Source organism: Leptonychotes weddellii, chromosome 2 (genome assembly GCF_054177405.1).
Source record: "Leptonychotes weddellii isolate Sample4059 chromosome 2, ASM5417740v2, whole genome shotgun sequence".
Classification (NCBI taxonomy): domain Eukaryota; kingdom Metazoa; phylum Chordata; class Mammalia; order Carnivora; family Phocidae; genus Leptonychotes; species Leptonychotes weddellii.
In genome coordinates this window covers 67,586,663-67,605,646 of record NC_138370.1, presented here as the reverse complement: position 1 = coordinate 67,605,646, position 18,984 = coordinate 67,586,663, and the positions used below count along the sequence as shown (strand labels likewise).

General features: G+C 36.9%; 2 protein-coding genes and 1 long non-coding RNA gene across 7 annotated transcripts in view; 2 read left to right on the top strand and 1 right to left on the bottom strand.

Annotated features, from left to right (window-relative positions):
* TMEM184C (transmembrane protein 184C) overlaps window positions 1–14,090 on the top strand; it is a 28,299-nt gene extending 14,209 nt beyond the window's left edge. Inside the window, exons 5-10 of the mRNA XM_006737822.3 lie at window positions 6,913–6,987; window positions 8,088–8,181; window positions 10,871–10,983; window positions 12,355–12,454; window positions 12,947–13,118; window positions 13,336–14,090. Of these exons, the coding sequence (XP_006737885.1) occupies window positions 6,913–6,987; window positions 8,088–8,181; window positions 10,871–10,983; window positions 12,355–12,454; window positions 12,947–13,118; window positions 13,336–13,601 (820 nt within the window). The 3' untranslated portion in view covers window positions 13,602–14,090. The remainder of the gene's footprint in view (window positions 1–6,912; window positions 6,988–8,087; window positions 8,182–10,870; window positions 10,984–12,354; window positions 12,455–12,946; window positions 13,119–13,335) is intronic.
* The window catches only part of PRMT9 (protein arginine methyltransferase 9), a 69,146-nt gene that overhangs the window by 16,097 nt on the left and 34,065 nt on the right, over window positions 1–18,984 (bottom strand). For 3 of the 5 annotated variants that reach the window (XM_081811791.1, XM_006737823.3, XM_081811793.1), the window contains 2 exons: window positions 16,244–16,366; window positions 14,736–15,944 (listed from right to left, as the gene is read on the bottom strand). The exons of 1 other annotated variant lie outside the window; for it this stretch is intronic. In XM_081811791.1, the coding sequence (XP_081667917.1) occupies window positions 15,729–15,944; window positions 16,244–16,366 (339 nt within the window). In that variant the 3' untranslated portion in view covers window positions 14,736–15,728. Of the gene's footprint in view, window positions 1–14,735; window positions 15,945–16,243; window positions 16,367–18,984 lie in introns of those variants that run through there. One more of the 5 variants, XM_031032986.2, reaches the window with a different exon arrangement.
* The window catches only part of LOC145720100 (uncharacterized), a 205,491-nt gene that overhangs the window by 180,389 nt on the left and 6,118 nt on the right, over window positions 1–18,984 (top strand). The gene's annotated exons all lie outside the window — the stretch shown is intronic.

Genomic DNA, 18,984 nt, shown 5'->3' with positions numbered 1-18,984 from the left:
GCATTATCGCCTTTTATTTGTGTATCACAGGAAGAGATTGTAACTATAGCATGAAAGATTAGACCTGGACTTGTGGGAGGACAGGTATAGAACTGTTTCGGCTTCCTGTTGTTTCTGAAATCAAATAAAATTTTTAGGAATTAGGCAGAATAAACAAAGTTTTAAAATATATAGGCAGGGGCACCTGGGTGGCTCAGTCAAGTAAGCGTCCTACTCGATTTCGGCTCAGGTCATGATCTCGGGGTCCTGAGATGGAGCCCCGAGTTGGGCTCCAAGCTCAGCAGGGAGTCTGCTTGGGATTCTTTCTCCCTCCCTGCTCCCCCTCTCGCCCCACTCATGCACGCACACAGACTCTCTCAAATAAATAAATCTTTTTTTTTTTTTTTAAAGATTTTATTTATTTATTCATGAGAGATAGAGAGAGAGAGGCAGAGGCAGAGGGAGAAGCAGGCTCCCTGCGGAGCAGGGAGCCCGATGCGGGACTCGATCCCAGGACCCTGGGATCATGACCTGAGCTGAAGGCAGATGCTTAACCGACTGAGCCACCCAGGCGTCCCTCAAATAAATAAATCTTTATGGACATACATTTATATCTTCTCAATCTCTTCTGGATCTGTTGTTGTGATTCCTTTTCCATTTCTTTTTTTTTTTTTTTTAAAGATTTTATTTATTTATTTGACAGAGAGAGACACAGCGAGAGAGGGAACACAAGCAGGGAGAGTGGGAGAGGGAGAAGCAGGCCTCCCGCCGAGCAGGGAGCCCAACGTGGGGCTTGATCCCAGGACCCTGGGACCATGACCTGAGCCAAGGCAGACGCTTAACAACTGAGCCACCCAGGCGCCCCTCCTTTTCCATTTCTAATGCTATTAGTATCTTTAATTTTTTTCTTTGAACAATCTGGTCAGACGTTTGCCTATTTTTACTAGTCTTTTCAAGAACTGATTTTTGGGGGCATCTGGGTGGCTCAGTCAGTTAAGTGTCTGCCTTCTGCTCAGATCATGATCTTAGGGTCTTGGGATTGAGCCCCGCATCAGACTCCCTGCTCAGCGGGGAGTCTGCTTTTCCCTCTGCCCTTCCCTCCACTTGTGCTCTCTCTCTTGCTCTGCTTGCTCGCTCTCTCAAATATTAAAAAAAAAATAATAAAAAACATTTTAAAAAGAACTGATTTTTGGCTTTGTTGATTCTCTGTGTAATATATTGGTTTTCTCTATCATTAATTTCTGCCCTATTTTTACTTCCTTTTTCCCATTTCTTTTGGTTTACTATCTTTTCCTAACATGTTAGTCTTAGCTCACTAATTTACATAACCTTTCTTCTTCCTTTCTTTTAAAGATTTCTTACATTTTTTAAGTAATTTTTTTTTTTTTAAAGATTTTATTTGACAGAGACACAGCGAGAGAGAGGGGACCCAAGAGGGGGAGTGGGGGATGGAAAAGCAGACTTCCTGCCGAGTAGGGAGCCTGATGTGGGGTTCGATCCCAGGACCCTGAGATCATGACCTGAGTGGAAGGCAGACACTTAACAACTGAGCCACTCAGGCGCCCCGAATTTTTTAAGTAATCTTTACACCTAATGTGGGGCTCAAACTTAACCCCGAGATCAAGTCACATGGTCTTCTGACGGAGCTGGCCAGCCACCCCCTTTCTTCTTTAATACTGCATTGAAAACTACATTTTCCCTCCACGTTCTACATTCACTTAATTCCAACTTTTTTTTATTGAAAAATGTAATTGACATACAGTAAGTTAATAAATTATCCTAATTATACTAATTTCAGTTCAAAAAATTGTTCAATTTTTTTTTTTTTTTTAAGATTTTATTTATTTATTTGACAGAGAGAGACACAGCGAGAGAGGGAACACAAGCAGGGGGAGTGGGAGGGGGAGAAGCAGGCTCCACGCAGAGCAGGGAGCCCAATGTGGGACTCGACCCCAGGACCCTGGGATCATGACCTGAGCCGAAGGCAGTCGCTTAACCGACTGAGCCACCCAGGTGCCCTGTTCAATTTTTTTTTAAAGGGCAGAGACATTTATGATTATTCATGGGGAAAAGATGGAGCACGTACATTCAGGAAACATGTACCATATATTCCCATGTTTACTTTGGGGTGGAGACTTGACATCAGAATGAAGCAAAATTGAGTCCCTGATGTCAGGAGGACAAGGAGAAGGGGCTGTGGGCATGCTCTGAGAGCTGGTACAACCTGGATGGGGTCTTAGGCTCCTTCTCTCAGGAAAGGAATCAGGACCTTGCTTGTTCATAGGCTGCAGCCCTATCAGTTGACCTTGAGTCCAGACTTCTGCAGGGACAGCTAGTATTGGTAGCAGGGCCTGGTAAGGCTGAGGGGAAGCAGGGTATCAGGCCAACATTTCCAAGGGGCTTTATTGGCTCCATAAAGTCGATCTGACTTTCTTAAAGCTGTCTCATCATATCAGTCTACACATGTCTCTTAAAGATGACATTCCATACTCAGTATTTATATGTATTGCAAAATGATCACCACAGTAAACCTAGTTAATATCCCACCACCACATAAATCCCAGATTTTATATTTTATATTTTCATTATCGTCCATGTAATGTTTTTAAATTTCTATTGGGATTTTTTCTTTACTGGAGTTACTCTGGAATATTTTAAATTTCCAAACAGGATTTGGGGTGGGGGGTAGATTTTCATTTTATTTCTTTTCATTGCAGTCAGAGAATATACTCGCCCTGAGACGTCTTTGGAATTGGTTAAGATTTGTTTCATGTCCTTTACTACATGATCAGTTTTTATAAAGGTTCCCTGTATGCTTGAAGAGATTGTATATTCTATATTAATGAATGACTGTATTATATTTATGTCCAAGGGATCAGTCTTATGTGTTATTCAATTTTTCTGTATTTCTGTTGATTTTGGCTAGTTATTCTGCCAGTTACTGAAAAAGATACTTAAATTCTGCCACTGATTGTCACTTTCTGTACTTTTGTCAGTTTTTGTTTTACATATTTTGATGCTGTTTCTATTCCAAATAATCTTTTTTGTCTTGGATGCCTGAGTGGCTCAGTCAGTTAAGCATCCAGCTGTTGATTTTGGCTCGGGTCATGATCTTAGGGGGTCATGAGATCAAGCCCTGCATTGGGCTCCATGCTGAGTATGGAGTCAGTCTCTCTCCCTCTTCCTTCTTCCTCCTCCCCTCCCTCTCCCCTCACATGCATGCTTTCTTTTTTTTTTTTTTTTTTTTTTTCATGCATGCTTTCTAATAAAAAAAAAACAACCAAAAACTTCTTTGTCTTAAAGGTATTTTCCTGTTCTTTCTTTTGTTTAGTATTTGCCTGGCATATCTTTCTCTACCTTTGACTTTCATCCTTTCCATTTCCTTATGTTTTAGATATATTACTTTTTTTAAGTTTAGTATTTTTTGAATTCTAATCTGACAATTCATCACTTAAATTAGGCCATTTACATTTTTGTGATTATTGATATATTCATTTAAAATCTTGACATGTTTTCTTTTTGTCTCACTTTCTTCTATCCTTTTATCATTGATTCCATTTTAAAGTAAGGCTTTATTTTAGAATAATTTTAAATTTACAGAAAAGTTGCAAAGACAAGACAGAGATTTCTAATACACCCTTCAGCCAGCTTCTCCTAATGTTTAACATCTTATGTAATCGTGGTACATTTGCCAAAACTAAGAAATAACACTCGTGGGGTGCCCGAGTGGCTCAGTCAGTTAAGCGTCGGACTCTTGATTTCAGCTAAGGTCATGATCTCAGGGTCGTGAGATCAAGCCAGTGTGGGGTTCTGTGCTCAGTCTGCTTGAGATTCTCTTTCTCTCCCTCTGCTCCTCCCCCCACTCACATGTTCTCTTTTTCTCTCTAAAATAAATAAATCTTGGGGCACCTGGGTGGCTCGGTCATTAAGCGTCTGCCTTTGGCTCAGGTCATGATCCCAGGGTCCTGGGATCGAGCCCCGCATCAGGCTCCCTGCTCAGTGGGAAGCCTGCTTCTCCCTCTCTCACTCCCCCTGCTTGTATTCCTGCTGTCGCTCGCTCGCTCTCTGTCAAATAAATAAAATCTTAAAAAAAATAAAAATAATCTTAAAAAAAAAAAAAACGAACGAACATTGGTATAATACTTTTAACTACAGACTCTTCAGATTTCCCAAGTTTTATCACTAATGTCCTTTTTCTAGGATCCAGTTCAGGAATCTACATTTTAATAAAGATTTTGATAAATAATTTTAAAGTTTTCCAAACATTAGAGGAATACAAACAAATGTAAACAGAAAAATCTGTTTTAAAACACCCATATTTAACAAATATTAATATATTATAGGTTTGTGACTATAAAATATATATATATATTTTTTAAAGATTTATTTATTCACTTGAGAGAGAGAGAGAGAGAGTACATGAGAGGGGGGAGGGTTAGAGGGAGAAGCAGGCTCCTCGCTGAGCAGGGAGCCTGATGCGGGACTCGATCCGGGGACCAGGATCATGACCTGAGCTGAAGGCAGTCACTTAAGCAACTGAGCCACCCAGGCGCCCGTAAAATATTTTTTAAGAAACCTTGAAAACCACAAGCTTTTTCACAGCTCATATAGTGGCAAAACAGGGTATAATCTTTGACTATTTGTAATTTTAACATGACTATTTTACCTATTATGAAAATACGTATTTTACTGCAATTGTATCAACCTGTTTGACTGCGGGTGCTACTCCAGATTCCATTGGTAGGTAGTTACTTTATTTTGTTATTGTTGCTGTTTTCATTTTCTTACTCCATTTTTTTTATTTCATTTTTTTTCTTATGGGTTTAGAAGTTATACTTTCTAATGTTATCATGACTAGTTAAGAGGCTAAAATTTACTGTGACTACTTAAAGTCTAACTTTAATCTTAAAAATTAGACATTTTTTTGGATAGTTTTTAGTCTTTTGTAGATTTAACTACAAATATTAACAATTTACATGGGGCGCCTGGGTGGCTCAGTCATTAAACGTCTGCCTTTGGCTCAGGTCATGATCCCGGGGTCCTAGGATCGAGCCCCACATCGGGCTCCCTGCTCGATGGGAAGCCTGCTTCTCCCTCTCCCACTTCCCCTGCTTGTGTTCCCTTTCTGTCTGTCAAATAAATAAACAAACAAACAGTTTACTTGCTCCTTGCATCTCAGCACTCTGTGGGATCATTTCCTTCTTTCTAAAGTCTGGCCCTTAAAATTAAGTTCCCTTTAGTGTCATTTTATCACTGGCAAATTTTCTCAGATACACTTATCCAAAAGTATCTTTATTTTGCCCTCATTCTTAAAAGACTGTTTTGCTGGGTGTAATTCTGTGTTGACAGGAATTTTCTTCAAGCATTTTGAAGATTTTATTCTAATTCTGGCTTCGATTACTACTGTTGGGCTTCTCCTGTCAATTTGTTATTCCATTATAGATGATCTGTCTCCACCTGCATTTAAGACCCCATCTTTGATGTTTTGCAGATCACTATGAAGTATTTAGGTTATTTTGTTTCTGTTTTAGTCCTGCTTAATTTACAGGGTGCCTCAACCTGTAGATTCTTATCTTTAATCATTTCTGCAAAGTTCCTAGCCATAATCTCTTCTGATTTTGCCTTTCCTCTACTGCCTTCTGTAACTCTCACATTTTCCTCTTTGTCTCAGCCTTTGCTACATTCTGGGCAGTTTCTTCAAATACATCTTCAGTTCATTAATTCTCTACAGCTTTCAAAGGTAGCTAATTGACTTTACTTCATTTATAAAGAGTATGGGGCAGGAAGTACAGCATGTATAGCCAAGGCATTCTCTCAAGAGGTCTCCCAACAAGCCCAAGTGCACCCTTTAGGCCCCCACAGAGGGCACACTTAGCTGTAAGAGGGAGTGAACCACCTCAGCAGGGAGAAGAACCTCTCAGCACGCAGAACCCCAGCAGTTTCTTTATTCAATCCTATTAACATAACACCTCAAGGCTTGTATGCCAGATTCTCAATCTTCTCAGTTTAGATGTAAATTTTTTTTTAAGATTTATTTATTCATTTGAGAAAGATAGTGCACAAGAGGGGAGAGGCATAGAGGGAGAGGGAGAGAGACTCCTCAAGCAGACTCCCCGCTGACTGCAAAGGCTAATAACATGGGGCTCAATCCCAGGACTCTTGAGATCATGACCTGAGGCGAAATCAAGAAGTTAGCTGCTTAACTGACTGAGCCAGCCAGGTGCCCCTAGATGTAACTCTTAAAGGGGATTCATAATACATAACATTGATAATCAGTTCTCCTGATAGTAGTGCTGAATAAAGCATTTGCCCTCAGAGCAACTTGGTCTTTTAAGGCTTGTACAAGGCTGTCAGGTAGAGAGCCTTTTTGTTTTGGGACTTCCTGTTTTGTTTTTGTTATTCTTGGTGAATTTTCCCCTATGTTGAGTGAGCCCACCAATAGGATAAAAATTGTTTATGCAGGATCTTTGTTTGTCCTTTCATAATATCTAATCAGTGATACTCTCTGGAATAATATTTAAATTCCAAACTTGAAACTGAACCTTAAATGTAAATAATACCTTCTGAATACACTTTCACATATACATGGACACAGTTCATATGTTACTCAGTCTTTCTTCCAGAAACATACAGGGACAAACTTTTGTTCTTTCTGTGCTGCAGTAATCAGGAATTTGAGACTGAACACAGAAAGGGAAACCTTTCAGAAGATGTAGTCGTCAAATAATTTAAAAAACAGCATTTAAACAATGTTTGCTACCATCCACATTCTTCCCCAGTTGTTCATTTAGAATGACTAAATTAAAAGGAGTAAATATAAATATGGCATCATTTGTCAAAGTGATTTTAATTTGGGGGGCTTTGGAGAAAATGTGGTACTATTTAAATGACTAGTTGAAATGCTAAGGTTTTTTTTTTTCCCCCATTTGGCAGAGTATTGCTATTTAGATGCAAACTGGGTGTTTTGCAGTATACAGTGGTCAGACCATTCACCACCATTGTCGCTTTGTAAGTACAAAGAATTTATATTATCATTTTTTAAAATCCTCATGCTCTGACTTAAGTGAGAACAGCTGACACAAAGAGCATTAATTTACTTGTCTATGATATATATCTAGTCTGTTTTAAAAAACATAGTATACAGAAACCCTACAATATTAAAATAAATAAGGTGACCATTTATAAGCAAAGAATCACCACAGAATTCTTCTAAATAACATTCTCTACAGCTTTCTGGAAAACATTTTTAAAATGTTTTTTTTCAAATATTAATGTTCGCACAGCTTTACAAAAATACCTGTTACATGAAGTTAAAGTATGCTACCTTAGGTCCACTATATGGTTTTATTTTCTATATGGATTATTTTCTATATGGTTAACTTAGAATATGAGTACTATATTCCAAGGATGAATCATGTTTTTCTTTTGTAAGAATTCTGTCGAGGCTTAGGAGGTGAGATAAAATGGTATTATCATTAAGCTATCTGGTAAAATAAAAATATAAGAATATCAGATAAAGTGAGTGGATTGCATGTTTTGTCTGCTATTCATAATTAAATTGTGCATGTTCAGAGGAGAAGGAGAAGGTGAAAGAAGCATTCATTTCTTTTTTCTACCTTTGAGCTAGCAATCCTTTAGTAACATTTACCTTAGAATTAAATCTAATTTATTTATGAAAGCATGCTTTATTTGTCTGCAGTTTAGAAACTGGGGAATCATGTAAGTTAATTCTTAGATCTGAGTGTTCATAAAATTTACCTTCCAAAATAGTTTGGGGAAAAAAATATAGTTGTATATATTGACTAGCATTACAATGCTTTTCAAAATTTCAAAATTCAAAAAAACATAATTTTTTTTAATCTAGTAATTACCCCTTCTAATTCAATGTGTGTGTCTTATTTTAGATTTAAGATGGGGGAATAATCATATGGTAGCATTACTAGAAAAATTTTTAAATTTTAAACCACCTCAGTGACCAAAAATCAAGTGATTATCTGGAGGGTCTTTTAAATAAACTGACTTCTGAATTTAAGTATTACTGTCAGTGCTATGTTTTAAAATATATTTTGATTTAGTTAATCATAAATCTCATTTTTACCATTTTTAAGAATCTGTGAGCTGCTTGGTATATATGATGAAGGGAACTTTAGCTTTTCAAATGCTTGGACTTACTTGGTTATAATAAACAACATGTCACAATTGGTAAGTAAATATTAATTTTAATTGTATTAAATTAGCATCTATGACTAAATTTTCTTAGAAGTTTCTTTGGGAATAAAGTTTGTTATTTTTTAATTTTGAAATTCAATTTATAGGAAAGAACTTGAAGAAACTTTAACATGTCTTTATACATATATAAAGACATAGTATCTTTGTAAATTACCTGGTGACTTTTACCTTGACCTGTTGTTCATGTTTGTTCATTTGGTCCTAGTAGTCATTACATAGTTGTGTGGATGTCATAAATAAAAGCACAATGCTATCCTTAAAAAACACATAACCTAGGCATACTCCATAAGAGAAAATGTCTTGTCTAAAAAAAAATGTCTAATTGGTAAATGATAGTACCAGGTTTGGGTTTTTTTAAAACGTTTTTTTCTTTTTTAAGATTTTATTTATTTGAGAAAGAGAGAAAACGCACAAGCGCACACAAGCAGGGGGAGCAGCAGCAGGAGAGGGAGAAGCAGGCTCCCCGCTGAGCAAGGAGCCTGATGTGGGACTCGATCCCAGGACCCTGAGATCATGACCTGAGCTGAAGGTCAGACGCTTAACTGACTGAGCCACCCAGGCGCCCCAGTACCAGGTTTGAATAAAAATGGGGGAATAAAATTCTTTCGTATCTTTGGAATAAAGGAAAATTGCAAATGCCAAGTTTAAAGAAAAATGATGTTCTAGAAACTGAAATGCTCTAAAAAATAACTGTCTGGGGCGCCTGGGTGGCTCAGTTAAGCGTCTGCCTGCAGCTCAGGTCATGATCCTGGGGTCCTAGGATCAAGCCCTGCGTTGGGTTCTCTGCTCAGTAGGGGGCTTGCTTCTTCCTCTCCCTCTGCCCTTCCTTCCCCCCATAAATAAATAATAAATGTCTGATACTTTCAGCTTAAGAACATGCACTTTATTTAAAATCTTTAATGTTTTCAACAAAATAATAGGTGCAGTGGCATGCATGTGTGATATTAGATGTTTGTTATAATAATATGCCTTTGCATTCAGAGCTTTCGCATATAGGTTCATATTCTTTGGAACCAGTAATTCCATTTCTGGGAATGTATCCTCAAGAAATGGCTTATTTTTGGTTTGAATATCTTTGTGTTTGCAGCCTATCTTTTTTTTTTTTTTAAAGATTTCATTTATTTGAGAGAGAAGGAGAGAGAGAGCATGAGAGGGGGAAGGGTCAGAAGGAGAACCAGGCTCCCCACTGAGCAGGGAGCCCAATGTGGGACTCGATCCCGGGACACCAGGATCAGGACCTGAGCCGAAGGCAGTTGCTTAACCAACTGAGCCACCCAGGCGTCCCTACAGCCTATCATTTGTAATAGCCAAAGTCTGGAAACCATGCAAAGCCCAGTGATAGGGACTATTTAAATGTACTATGGTTCTTCCACTGACCAAAATATTAAGTAATCATTAAAAATAATCCTTATGGGGATGCCTGGGTGATGCAGTCGGTTAAGCATCTGATTCTTGGTTTCAGCTCAGGTTGTGATCTCAGGGTGGTGGGATTGAGCCCTCAGCGGGGAGTCTGCTTGAGATTCTATCTCCCTCTCCCCCTCACGTGCTCTCAAATAAATAAAATCTTTTTTAAAAATACGCCTGGGTGGCTCATTCGGTTAAGCGGCTGCCTTCGGCTCAGGTCATGATCCCAGGGTCCTGGGTTCGAGTCCCACATCAGGCTCCTTGCTCGGCAGGGAGCCTGCTTCTCCCTCTGCCTGCCTCTCCCCCTGCTTATGTTCTCTCTCTCTGACAAATAATTAAAATCTTTAAAAAAAAAAAAAAAAATTCCTAGGGCACCTTGGTGGCTCAGTCGTTAAGCGTCTGCCTTTGGCTCAGGTCGTGATCCCAGGGTCCTGGGATCGAGTCCCGCAACGGGGGCTCCCTGCTCAGCAGGAAGCCTGCTTCTCCCTCCCCCACTCCCTCTGCTTGTGTTCCCTCTCTCGCTGTGTCTCTTTCTGGCAATAAATAAATAAAAAATCTTTAAAAAAAAAAAAAAAAGCCCCTTATGTGTAGAAGGGAAGGGTTGGATAATGGGACTGTGGACAACTTTGTATTTTTCTTTATTGCTTTCATATTCTAAAATATTTTACATGAACATTTTATATACTGTAATGGGAAAAACTAAACTTTCAGGGAAATGTTTATTTCTATGTACAATACACTAGGTTGTTACAACTGATTTCTAAAAATAGTTAATAAAGTCTTAAAAACTATTTTAAAAAAGTAAATTGAGCTGGATTAACATACTGCCCTCAAGAAAAATTGTTTGCTTACTTTCATATTTAATGGTCATAATTTTATTCACATAGTACTTATTTACTGTGTTGTCTAATAAGCAGATATATTTTTACTTGGGCTGAATGAGGGCCTTTTGCTCCACTCATGACAGTCATTTGTTCATTGTTTTCTTTATGGGCCCCCATTAAGTGAATGCTGAAAACCATTTTCAGGGAAGACATTATGCATCTCTTCTGAGAAATTTCACATCCTATATTTTCATCCACAGTAAATTCTAAAAGCTCATTATTAATCTAAAAAATAACAGAACAGAAAGCCTAGAAAAATTTGCCTAAAACATTACTCTGTACCAGGTCTCTGTTTTCTCTAACTGTATTATTTCTGTTACCATCTTTAATTCTTCTTATTGAATAAGTTTAACTGTTGTTAATTTTGTTTCTAGTTTGCCATGTATTGTCTGCTCCTGTTTTATAAAGTACTGAAGGAAGAACTGAGTCCAATCCAACCTGTTGGCAAATTTCTTTGTGTAAAACTGGTGGTTTTTGTTTCTTTTTGGTAAGTGTTGCTTTCTCTTAAATGTAATGTTTGCATTTTCTACAGGGCAGTAACACTGTTGATTAGGGAGGATTTTCAAAATAATCCTAACATAGAAAATGAATTAAAATGTCTCTACTTACCTTTTAAAAAAGTTCATCTGTTTAGCCCTTCTTGGTTTTTCATAAAGAAATAATCAGATGGTCACCATAACATTTATAAGAAGAAAATAATTTGAGACAACCTAACTGTCTCAACACTAGAGGAATCATTAAAAAATACATGATGGTCCTTTCATATAAGAGAATAGTCTGCAGTTTGGAAGATAAACATAAGAATAATAATGTAAGGTAATGCTCATTTGCTTAGTAAAATATATTTTTTAAAGCAGAAGGCAAAACTGTACATGGTCCCAATTTAGTAAAAGGGTGGGTGATAGGGGACCTAGAAACAAATACACCAAATTTAACAGTATACAAATACAAAAAGGGGAAAAAGAATAATCCTTGAAATCCTACCACTCAGAATGAGTAACATTGTGGTGCAGATAATGTCACATATAAAATGCCACAGAAAGAGTTTCATACCATAAAAACTTGCAGAACTCAACGATACATTAAGTATGTTGTGGATATAGTTGTCAGTAAAATGAGGATATATTTTCTTATCGTTTGGGATTGTTTTTTGGTTTTACTAAGTATTCTGTTCTGTGGATCTAACCTTTTAATTACTCTCCTATTGACATTTAGATTGTTCCTCATCCTTTCACCATTACAAGCAATATTGAAGTAAAATTCTTGTATTACAGAACTATATAAACCTATCTCATTATTAGCTGTTTAAATTTAACCTAGGGTCATAGCCACGGATGTGCTTGAAATGTTCAATATGACTCCCATTTTGGGAGTCCAATGCCTTCTGAGTTGGTCTGTAGTTCCAGCACTTCCAACAAGACTGGTTTCAAAATGTTTTTAAAAATAATCTGAATAATTAATACATGTGTAAATAACACTTCAGTGTCTGTCCTTTATTTTAAATGCCTATTGTTCAAGGTTGTGGGCATTGTCTGTGTATAGGAAGAACTTAAAATCTATTAATTGTATACACTTTCAAAACAAAGACATATAAACCAAGTTTTGAAGTTCCATGTGTATAAGAATGCATAATCAAAATTCACATGATGAAACTGTACTAGAAGAATAAATTTGTAAAGCAAATAAATGTATTTAGTATAGATATACGGTGTCTTCAGGAGTATGCTGTGAAGGTAGGGTGGTGGTGGTGGTCCACAAGTTGTGCTGGGGTTTAACTTTTTAAAATGGCATATTTTTAAAACAACTGCTCATTTTATGCTTGATATAGATATGGCGTTTACCTTTTCCTAACATATAGGCAAGCAGTAGTTATTGCTTTGTTGGTAAAAGTTGGCGTTATTTCTGAAAAGCATACATGGGAATGGCAAACTGTAGAAGCTGTGGCTACAGGACTCCAGGTTAGTGCTCTCTGTAAATAAAACTTTACTGTTTACTCATTTTACATATTATCTCCTAAACCTGACAACATGCAGGCCGTGAGGCTGCTATTATCCTCACTTTACAGAGGAGAAAATGGAGGAACCCTAGAGAGACTAGCCATCATCACTAATTTGTGGTAGAGCCAGGAACAGAACCTAGATTTTTGTTTTTCCTAGTCAGTTTCTCTTTGTGCATTTCTCTTCTTAGTCTTTGGGCAGTGGATTGAGACTGCATTGTACTTTGCAAAAACATACTTGACTGAGGTAGTGTAAAGTTTTGTCCTTTTTTTAAGAGGTCAAAAATGAGTTATTTTGGGAAAATGAAAAAATGAATATAATCTTATGGGGGAAAAAAACAGCTGTTGATACTGAAATACTTTTTGAAAAGAGAGAAAGATAGTGCTTTTCCTTTATCTACAAAACTAGATTTAAGCTGAAAGATGGCTGCTATTTTTGTTTTTGTTATTATAGGACTTTATCATCTGTATTGAGATGTTCCTTGCTGCTATTGCTCATCACTACACTTTCTCATATAAACCATATGTCCAAGAAGCAGAAGAGGGCTCATGCTTTGATTCCTTTCTTGCTATGTGGGATGTTTCAGATATTAGGGATGATATTTCTGAACAAGTAAGGCATGTTGGTAAGTACCAGCCATTTCATTCATCCAAATAGATAATTGTAGTTCTCCTGCTAGGGCAATTTAGAAGCTGTTTAAGAGATTAAAAGACTGTTTAAAGCAGTACCTGTAAAGCTCTTCAAAGTGAGAGATGGGAGGGGGGACTTATTCCTAGCATGGTAAGTTTATAGTGGTAAAAATAACTTTTGACTAACTTGGAAACCTTTCTATTACTTTAAAGGAAGGACAGTCATGGGACATCCTAGGAAAAAGTTTTTTCCTGAGGATCAAGATCAAAATGAACATACAAGCTTGTTATCCTCATCCTCACAAGATGCAATTTCTGTTGCCTCTTCTGTACCACCTTCACCCATGGGTCACTACCAAGGGTTTGGACACACTGTGACTCCCCAGACTACACCTACTACAGCTAATATATCTGATGAAATATGTAATGATACTACAGAAGAGAAAAAAGAACTTATAGATAAATCCGTGGCCTCCTGAACAATGTGCAAAAGCATTGCTCCTGCTACCATGATTTCATTACCTGGTATCCCATTGCTCAGGATTTTGTGCTTGGGACAAGCCATAAATGATGGAAAATTTCAACATAAAGAAGGTGAAAGCCAGGTACAACTACTGGATTTATATAACTGACTTGAGTTTTGTATATCACAAATAATCAGTCTAAATATCCTAGACTTATACTTGATTTCTTAACATTAGAGTATCACATACTCAAATGGTAGAAGATGACTACTAAATGTTCCTAATGTTACATTGCTTTATCAAGAGGATGGACATTAAAAAAAAAAAAAAAAATCAATGCTTCCTACCACTGCTGCATGAATATAATGCTCTGGATTTAGCAGAAAGTGTAATTTGGAAATATGAATTAGTGGAACTCTAATCATGTGCCATATATGCCTACCTAACAATTATTTCTCTATTTCTCAACTGGATGTCTTTCAATAAATAAGAATTTATCATTTATTTTCTGCAATTTTTTGTCTCTCATTCTTTAAACATAAACCCTTAATGTTTTGTCTCTCATTCTTTAAACATAAACCCTTAATGTTTTTACAAAAAGTTCTTAATTAGAGGCACAGCAAAAAAGAAGTAAGTCCAAAAAGATTAAAGGTTAAAAATTATATACCTACAATGAAAGATACCTGTATCTTCTATTCCTTTAGGAGAAATAGCTAGGACCCGATACTAATCTTTAAAGCAACTACTACCTAAAAATCCTATTTACAACACTAGTAATAAGATTATCCATGACTTTGAGATGAAAAGAATAAGCTGGGTAGAAGACTAGGAGAATAAATAAGAAACTTGTGATAGCAATGGAGCCTACTTCTCCTCTGTGCTATTAAGGGGGTCAGCAAACAAAGCTAGGCTGAGTAGTCTTAATTATTCATTAAACCACAGCCAGCAGACATGCAGGTGCTATTTCGGAGACATTTATTACTTAGGATGGAGTTTCTCTAATTGCTAATCACAACCCACTGGGTCATCTTTAACATTTACTGAAAATCTAGAAAGTGCGAGAGTAGGATGTTACAAATAGCAAGAATAAATATTTTCTCAAAATCTTTGCTTCATATATTTATGCACACATTCACATTTATGTACTGGTTCACAGTAATTAGATGCAAAGTCTTTATTCCGTCCACTCTTACAAACATTTCTATTGAAGGTAAAGCAGGGTAGTATAATACTAGAGGCAATGAGAATAGGCAATGTAGAGAGAAGGTGCATCTTATTTTCTTTGTGGCTTACTTAAAAAGAGCACACAGTATATACAAGGCACGATAATCTTCCTTATTAATCTCCCTGTTGCAAGTCTTTAAAAATTGGGCCAATTATTATATATTTCTTACTGCGCATCCAGATCAAAACTTTAAAAAAACTGGTTTAGGTTTAGCGCTTTCTTGAATTTACCAGTTTAATTTTCTTTGCCAAAGTAGACCAGGAAAAATGCTGCCTCTTAGAGATTTTACTTCATCCCTAACTTTTACTCTCTCAACAAATTCAGCTGATAGCTTAAATTCTTAATTCAAAAGTTTGCATTCTCAAAACACAAAAACCCAAGGAGTTTCAAAAGTACGGTATTTAAAAGAAGCAAGCTTGGAATTTACAGGTAACCATAACCCTCAGTCTTTAGTGGAAGCCCCAACTTTCTGATGTATCCCATTTAAGAAGTTTAGACTTAAAAAAAGCCAAGATGCCTTAAAAATTAAAAGTTTTGCCTTACTTACTGGCACAGGACAATGAAGATGGGACTCAAATCCCTTATCTTTATAGCTTTAGAGTGTAGACTAAAGTTCTATTAAACAAAATTGAAACCATTTTAAGTATAACCAAGCAATAAAAACAAACTTCGCTAACTTGAAAAATTAATGACAGCCTTTTTTGGAAAGGAAGTCTGCAGCAGTATCTTTGTAATAATGCTCCTCTTTAGAATCTTTTAAATATACTTTATTAATTTAAAAAAAAATATTTGACCATTACAAGGAATTAAATCTTTACACGTATCCCCATTTTATGATTACAATCCCACTACTAATTCAGACCAGAACTGTGTACTTGCTGCTCTACCTGGACAGTTTTTCATTAGAAAACTGCTCTTCACTGCTTTACTGTGATGCTGACATTGCTTTTGTGGTGCTGGACATTTAGTACTAATTCCTCTCCCATTTCCACCTGGATGGGATTATCTAAAACAACTGCAGCTTGTTTCCAGTGGGAGGCGTCACTTGAAGTATCCAACCTAATCTCGTCATCAAGGTACATATGATACCAAAAGGGAATGGCAGTCACTTGTCCAGATTTACAAATGTGTACCTATGAAAATTAAGAAATCATGAAAATTTCATCAGAGTAAATAGAGTAGACTTGGATAAGTAAGTCTGTCTTTTTAGTCAATTTTAGCTCCAAATTTTATAAAATTTAATCACCCAATTCAAATTAATACCAATCTATTGTATTCACTAGTATTTACCCAAGCTCATTTTTGGATATTGTTTAGAAAAAAAATAACATTTAAATCGTCAAAAAAAGTGGCTAATACTATTTTGTGTACATGAAGTATTACCTAGCTTAAGATAATTCTGAATATGACAAGAATAATCATTTTGTATTACCTTTACTTCTCTGTTAGAGGTGTTCAAATATGGAGTCATTAAATCTAGTCTTAAGAGTTCCACTGGCTTGCTTAAAGGTATACAGGGCAATGAGGAAAGATCCAAAAATACGCGTATAGGTACCTAGACAAAGTACAAATTTTTCACTTTTACTCAATTCTTTTTGTGGCCAAGTACCCTCAGGTACTTACTTCATACTTGCATCAGTATGATACGCTTTTTACATCTAATACCTCATTTAATTCCCTTATCAACCTTAAGGCATAAGCAGTTTCATGATTCCAGTTTTATAAGAAGAATGAACAAACCAAGGTTTAGGCAGGTTAAATAATTTGCTATGGTTTCAATTATCTACAAATTCTTTGCTTGGATGAACGCAAATTAAATTTTTACTTAAGCCAAACAGCTCCAAAAATTTTAAACCCAGGATATGCTTATGTGTGAAAGACGAACTAATAAGCAAATAGTACAATATTAAATTACTGTATTATTTGAGAAAATATGCCAAATTCAACCAAATAATAGTGGACTTTATTTGGAAAATAAAGTTTATTTCTAGAAAGCAATGGTTCTCAACTTTAGCTGCAAGTTAAAATCAGCTAAAGAGCTTTTTTTTTTTTTTAAAGATTTTATTTATTTATTCATGAGAGACAGAGAGAGAGAGAGGCAGAGGGAGAAGCAGGCTCCCAAGGAGCAGAGAGCCCAATGCGGGACTCGATCCCAGGACCCTGGGATCATGACCTGAGCCGGAGGCAGACACTTAACCATCTGAGCCACCCAGGCGCCCGCTAAAGAGCTCTTTAAAAGCCCCAACTGCTCAGGCCACACCTTAGATAGATCTGGAGTTGGGATCCAGGTATCAGTACTTCTGAAAGTTCAGTCGAAGTTGAGAGCCACTGCTATAATGTGTTCCATCAATTTTAATATCAATGGAACGTTCCTACTAGTAACTTTTAGCCTCTTCATTTGAAATAAAAAGGAAACTTGTTTTGAAAGTGCCCTCTTGCCTTTGAGTAAAATATTAGAGAGCAACTGTGCATGGTGAAACAGTGGACACAGATCTACCAACTTCTCCCTGGGCATCCTTGAAGGCATCCAACCTCTGCCATAAAAACACAGTAGTTCCATGCCATTTCCAGGACTCATTGCCCTTTATCCTCGTTTGTATCAGTCACCAGAAGAAGCTGTAGATTCCTGTTACCTCTCATCACATGCCTTCTAATCCCTCATAGTCTGTCCTCACTCCTGTTTCTCAACCTAGCCTCCTGGCCACTCCTGGCATCTGTGCTAATTCTTACATTTCCCATCTAGAACTCATCATTTCATGAATTCTCTAGAGTTCAGTTCTTTCTATATACCCCCAAGGTGATTTCACTCAGGCTTTAAATACCATCTACCAAATTTAAGTACCAAATTTTATCTCTAGCCTCAATCTTTCTCTGAATTCTTATCCTACTGTTCAACGATCCCGCAAACACATAAACACAACCTGATCCTCCTGCTATTTTCCCCATTTCAGTAGATGGTAACTATCCTTCCAGGTGCTCTTGTACCCCACACCCAATATACCACAACCTACCTTCAAATGTCTCTACAATTGGAACACCTAAGTCACTACCACCTCTCACCTGGATTACTGTGGTAATGCCTTTGCCTGCTCTCACAAGTGGTTTACTTCTTTCAAAACATAACTTTCAAAACAACAAGATATACCATGTCATTCCTTTGTTCAACACCCTCCAGGTGTCTTCCACCCCTTTCAGAGTCAAAGTCTTTATAGAACCAAAGGCTCTACAAGATCTAGCTCCTAATACTTTTCTGACTGCATCTTTCATCTACCTGCTGTTTCTGAACACTCCAGTCATGCTCCTCCCTCAGGCCATTGCACTTTTTGCTCCTTTGACTTGTTTATGGCTTGCTTCCTTATTTCTTCAGTTCCCTACCTAAATATCACTTATCCATGAGTCCTTTCCTTAGTTATCACCTATATAAAATAGTGTATCACCTACCCCCATTCCCTCTCTCTTAACCTGCTTTATGTCCATAGCACTTTTAACCATCATCATTCTCATTTTTTTACTTGTTTATTATCTATCTCTTGTTTGTCAATTTGAATCCTAGCTCCAGGAGTGCAGGAACTTATCTTAGATTCACAGCTATATTCCCAAAACCTAAACTAAAGTAGCATATATATGGCAGACATTTGTTGAAAGAATAAATTTCTGTTGTTTTCTGTACAGTAGTCCCGTTTATCTGTGATTTCACTTTCCATGGTTTGTTACCAGCAGTCAACCAAGGTCCGGAAGCAGAGGATCCTCCTCCTGACAAAGTGTCAAGTCAATAGTAACCTAACTAACACCTCTATCATTCCCATCACATAATCTCACTAGGGAGGCATTTTATCATCTCATGTCATCACAAGAAGGGTGAATACGGTACAATAAGCTATTTTGAAAGAGAGACCACATCCACATAAGTTTTATTACAGTACATTATAATTATTCTATTTTTAGTTATTATTGTTATCTCTTACTCTACCTAACTTATAAACTAGACTTTATCATAGGTGTATGTTTAGGGAAAAACAGTATAGATAGGTTCAGTACTATCGGTGGTTTTCATTGTGGGTCTTGGAAAGTATCCCCCATAGATAAGAGAGGACTACTGTATAGTTTATTTTACCACCTCTCATTTTGTTTCATTGGTTCACTCAGTTGTCTGTGTAACAGATAATTATCATA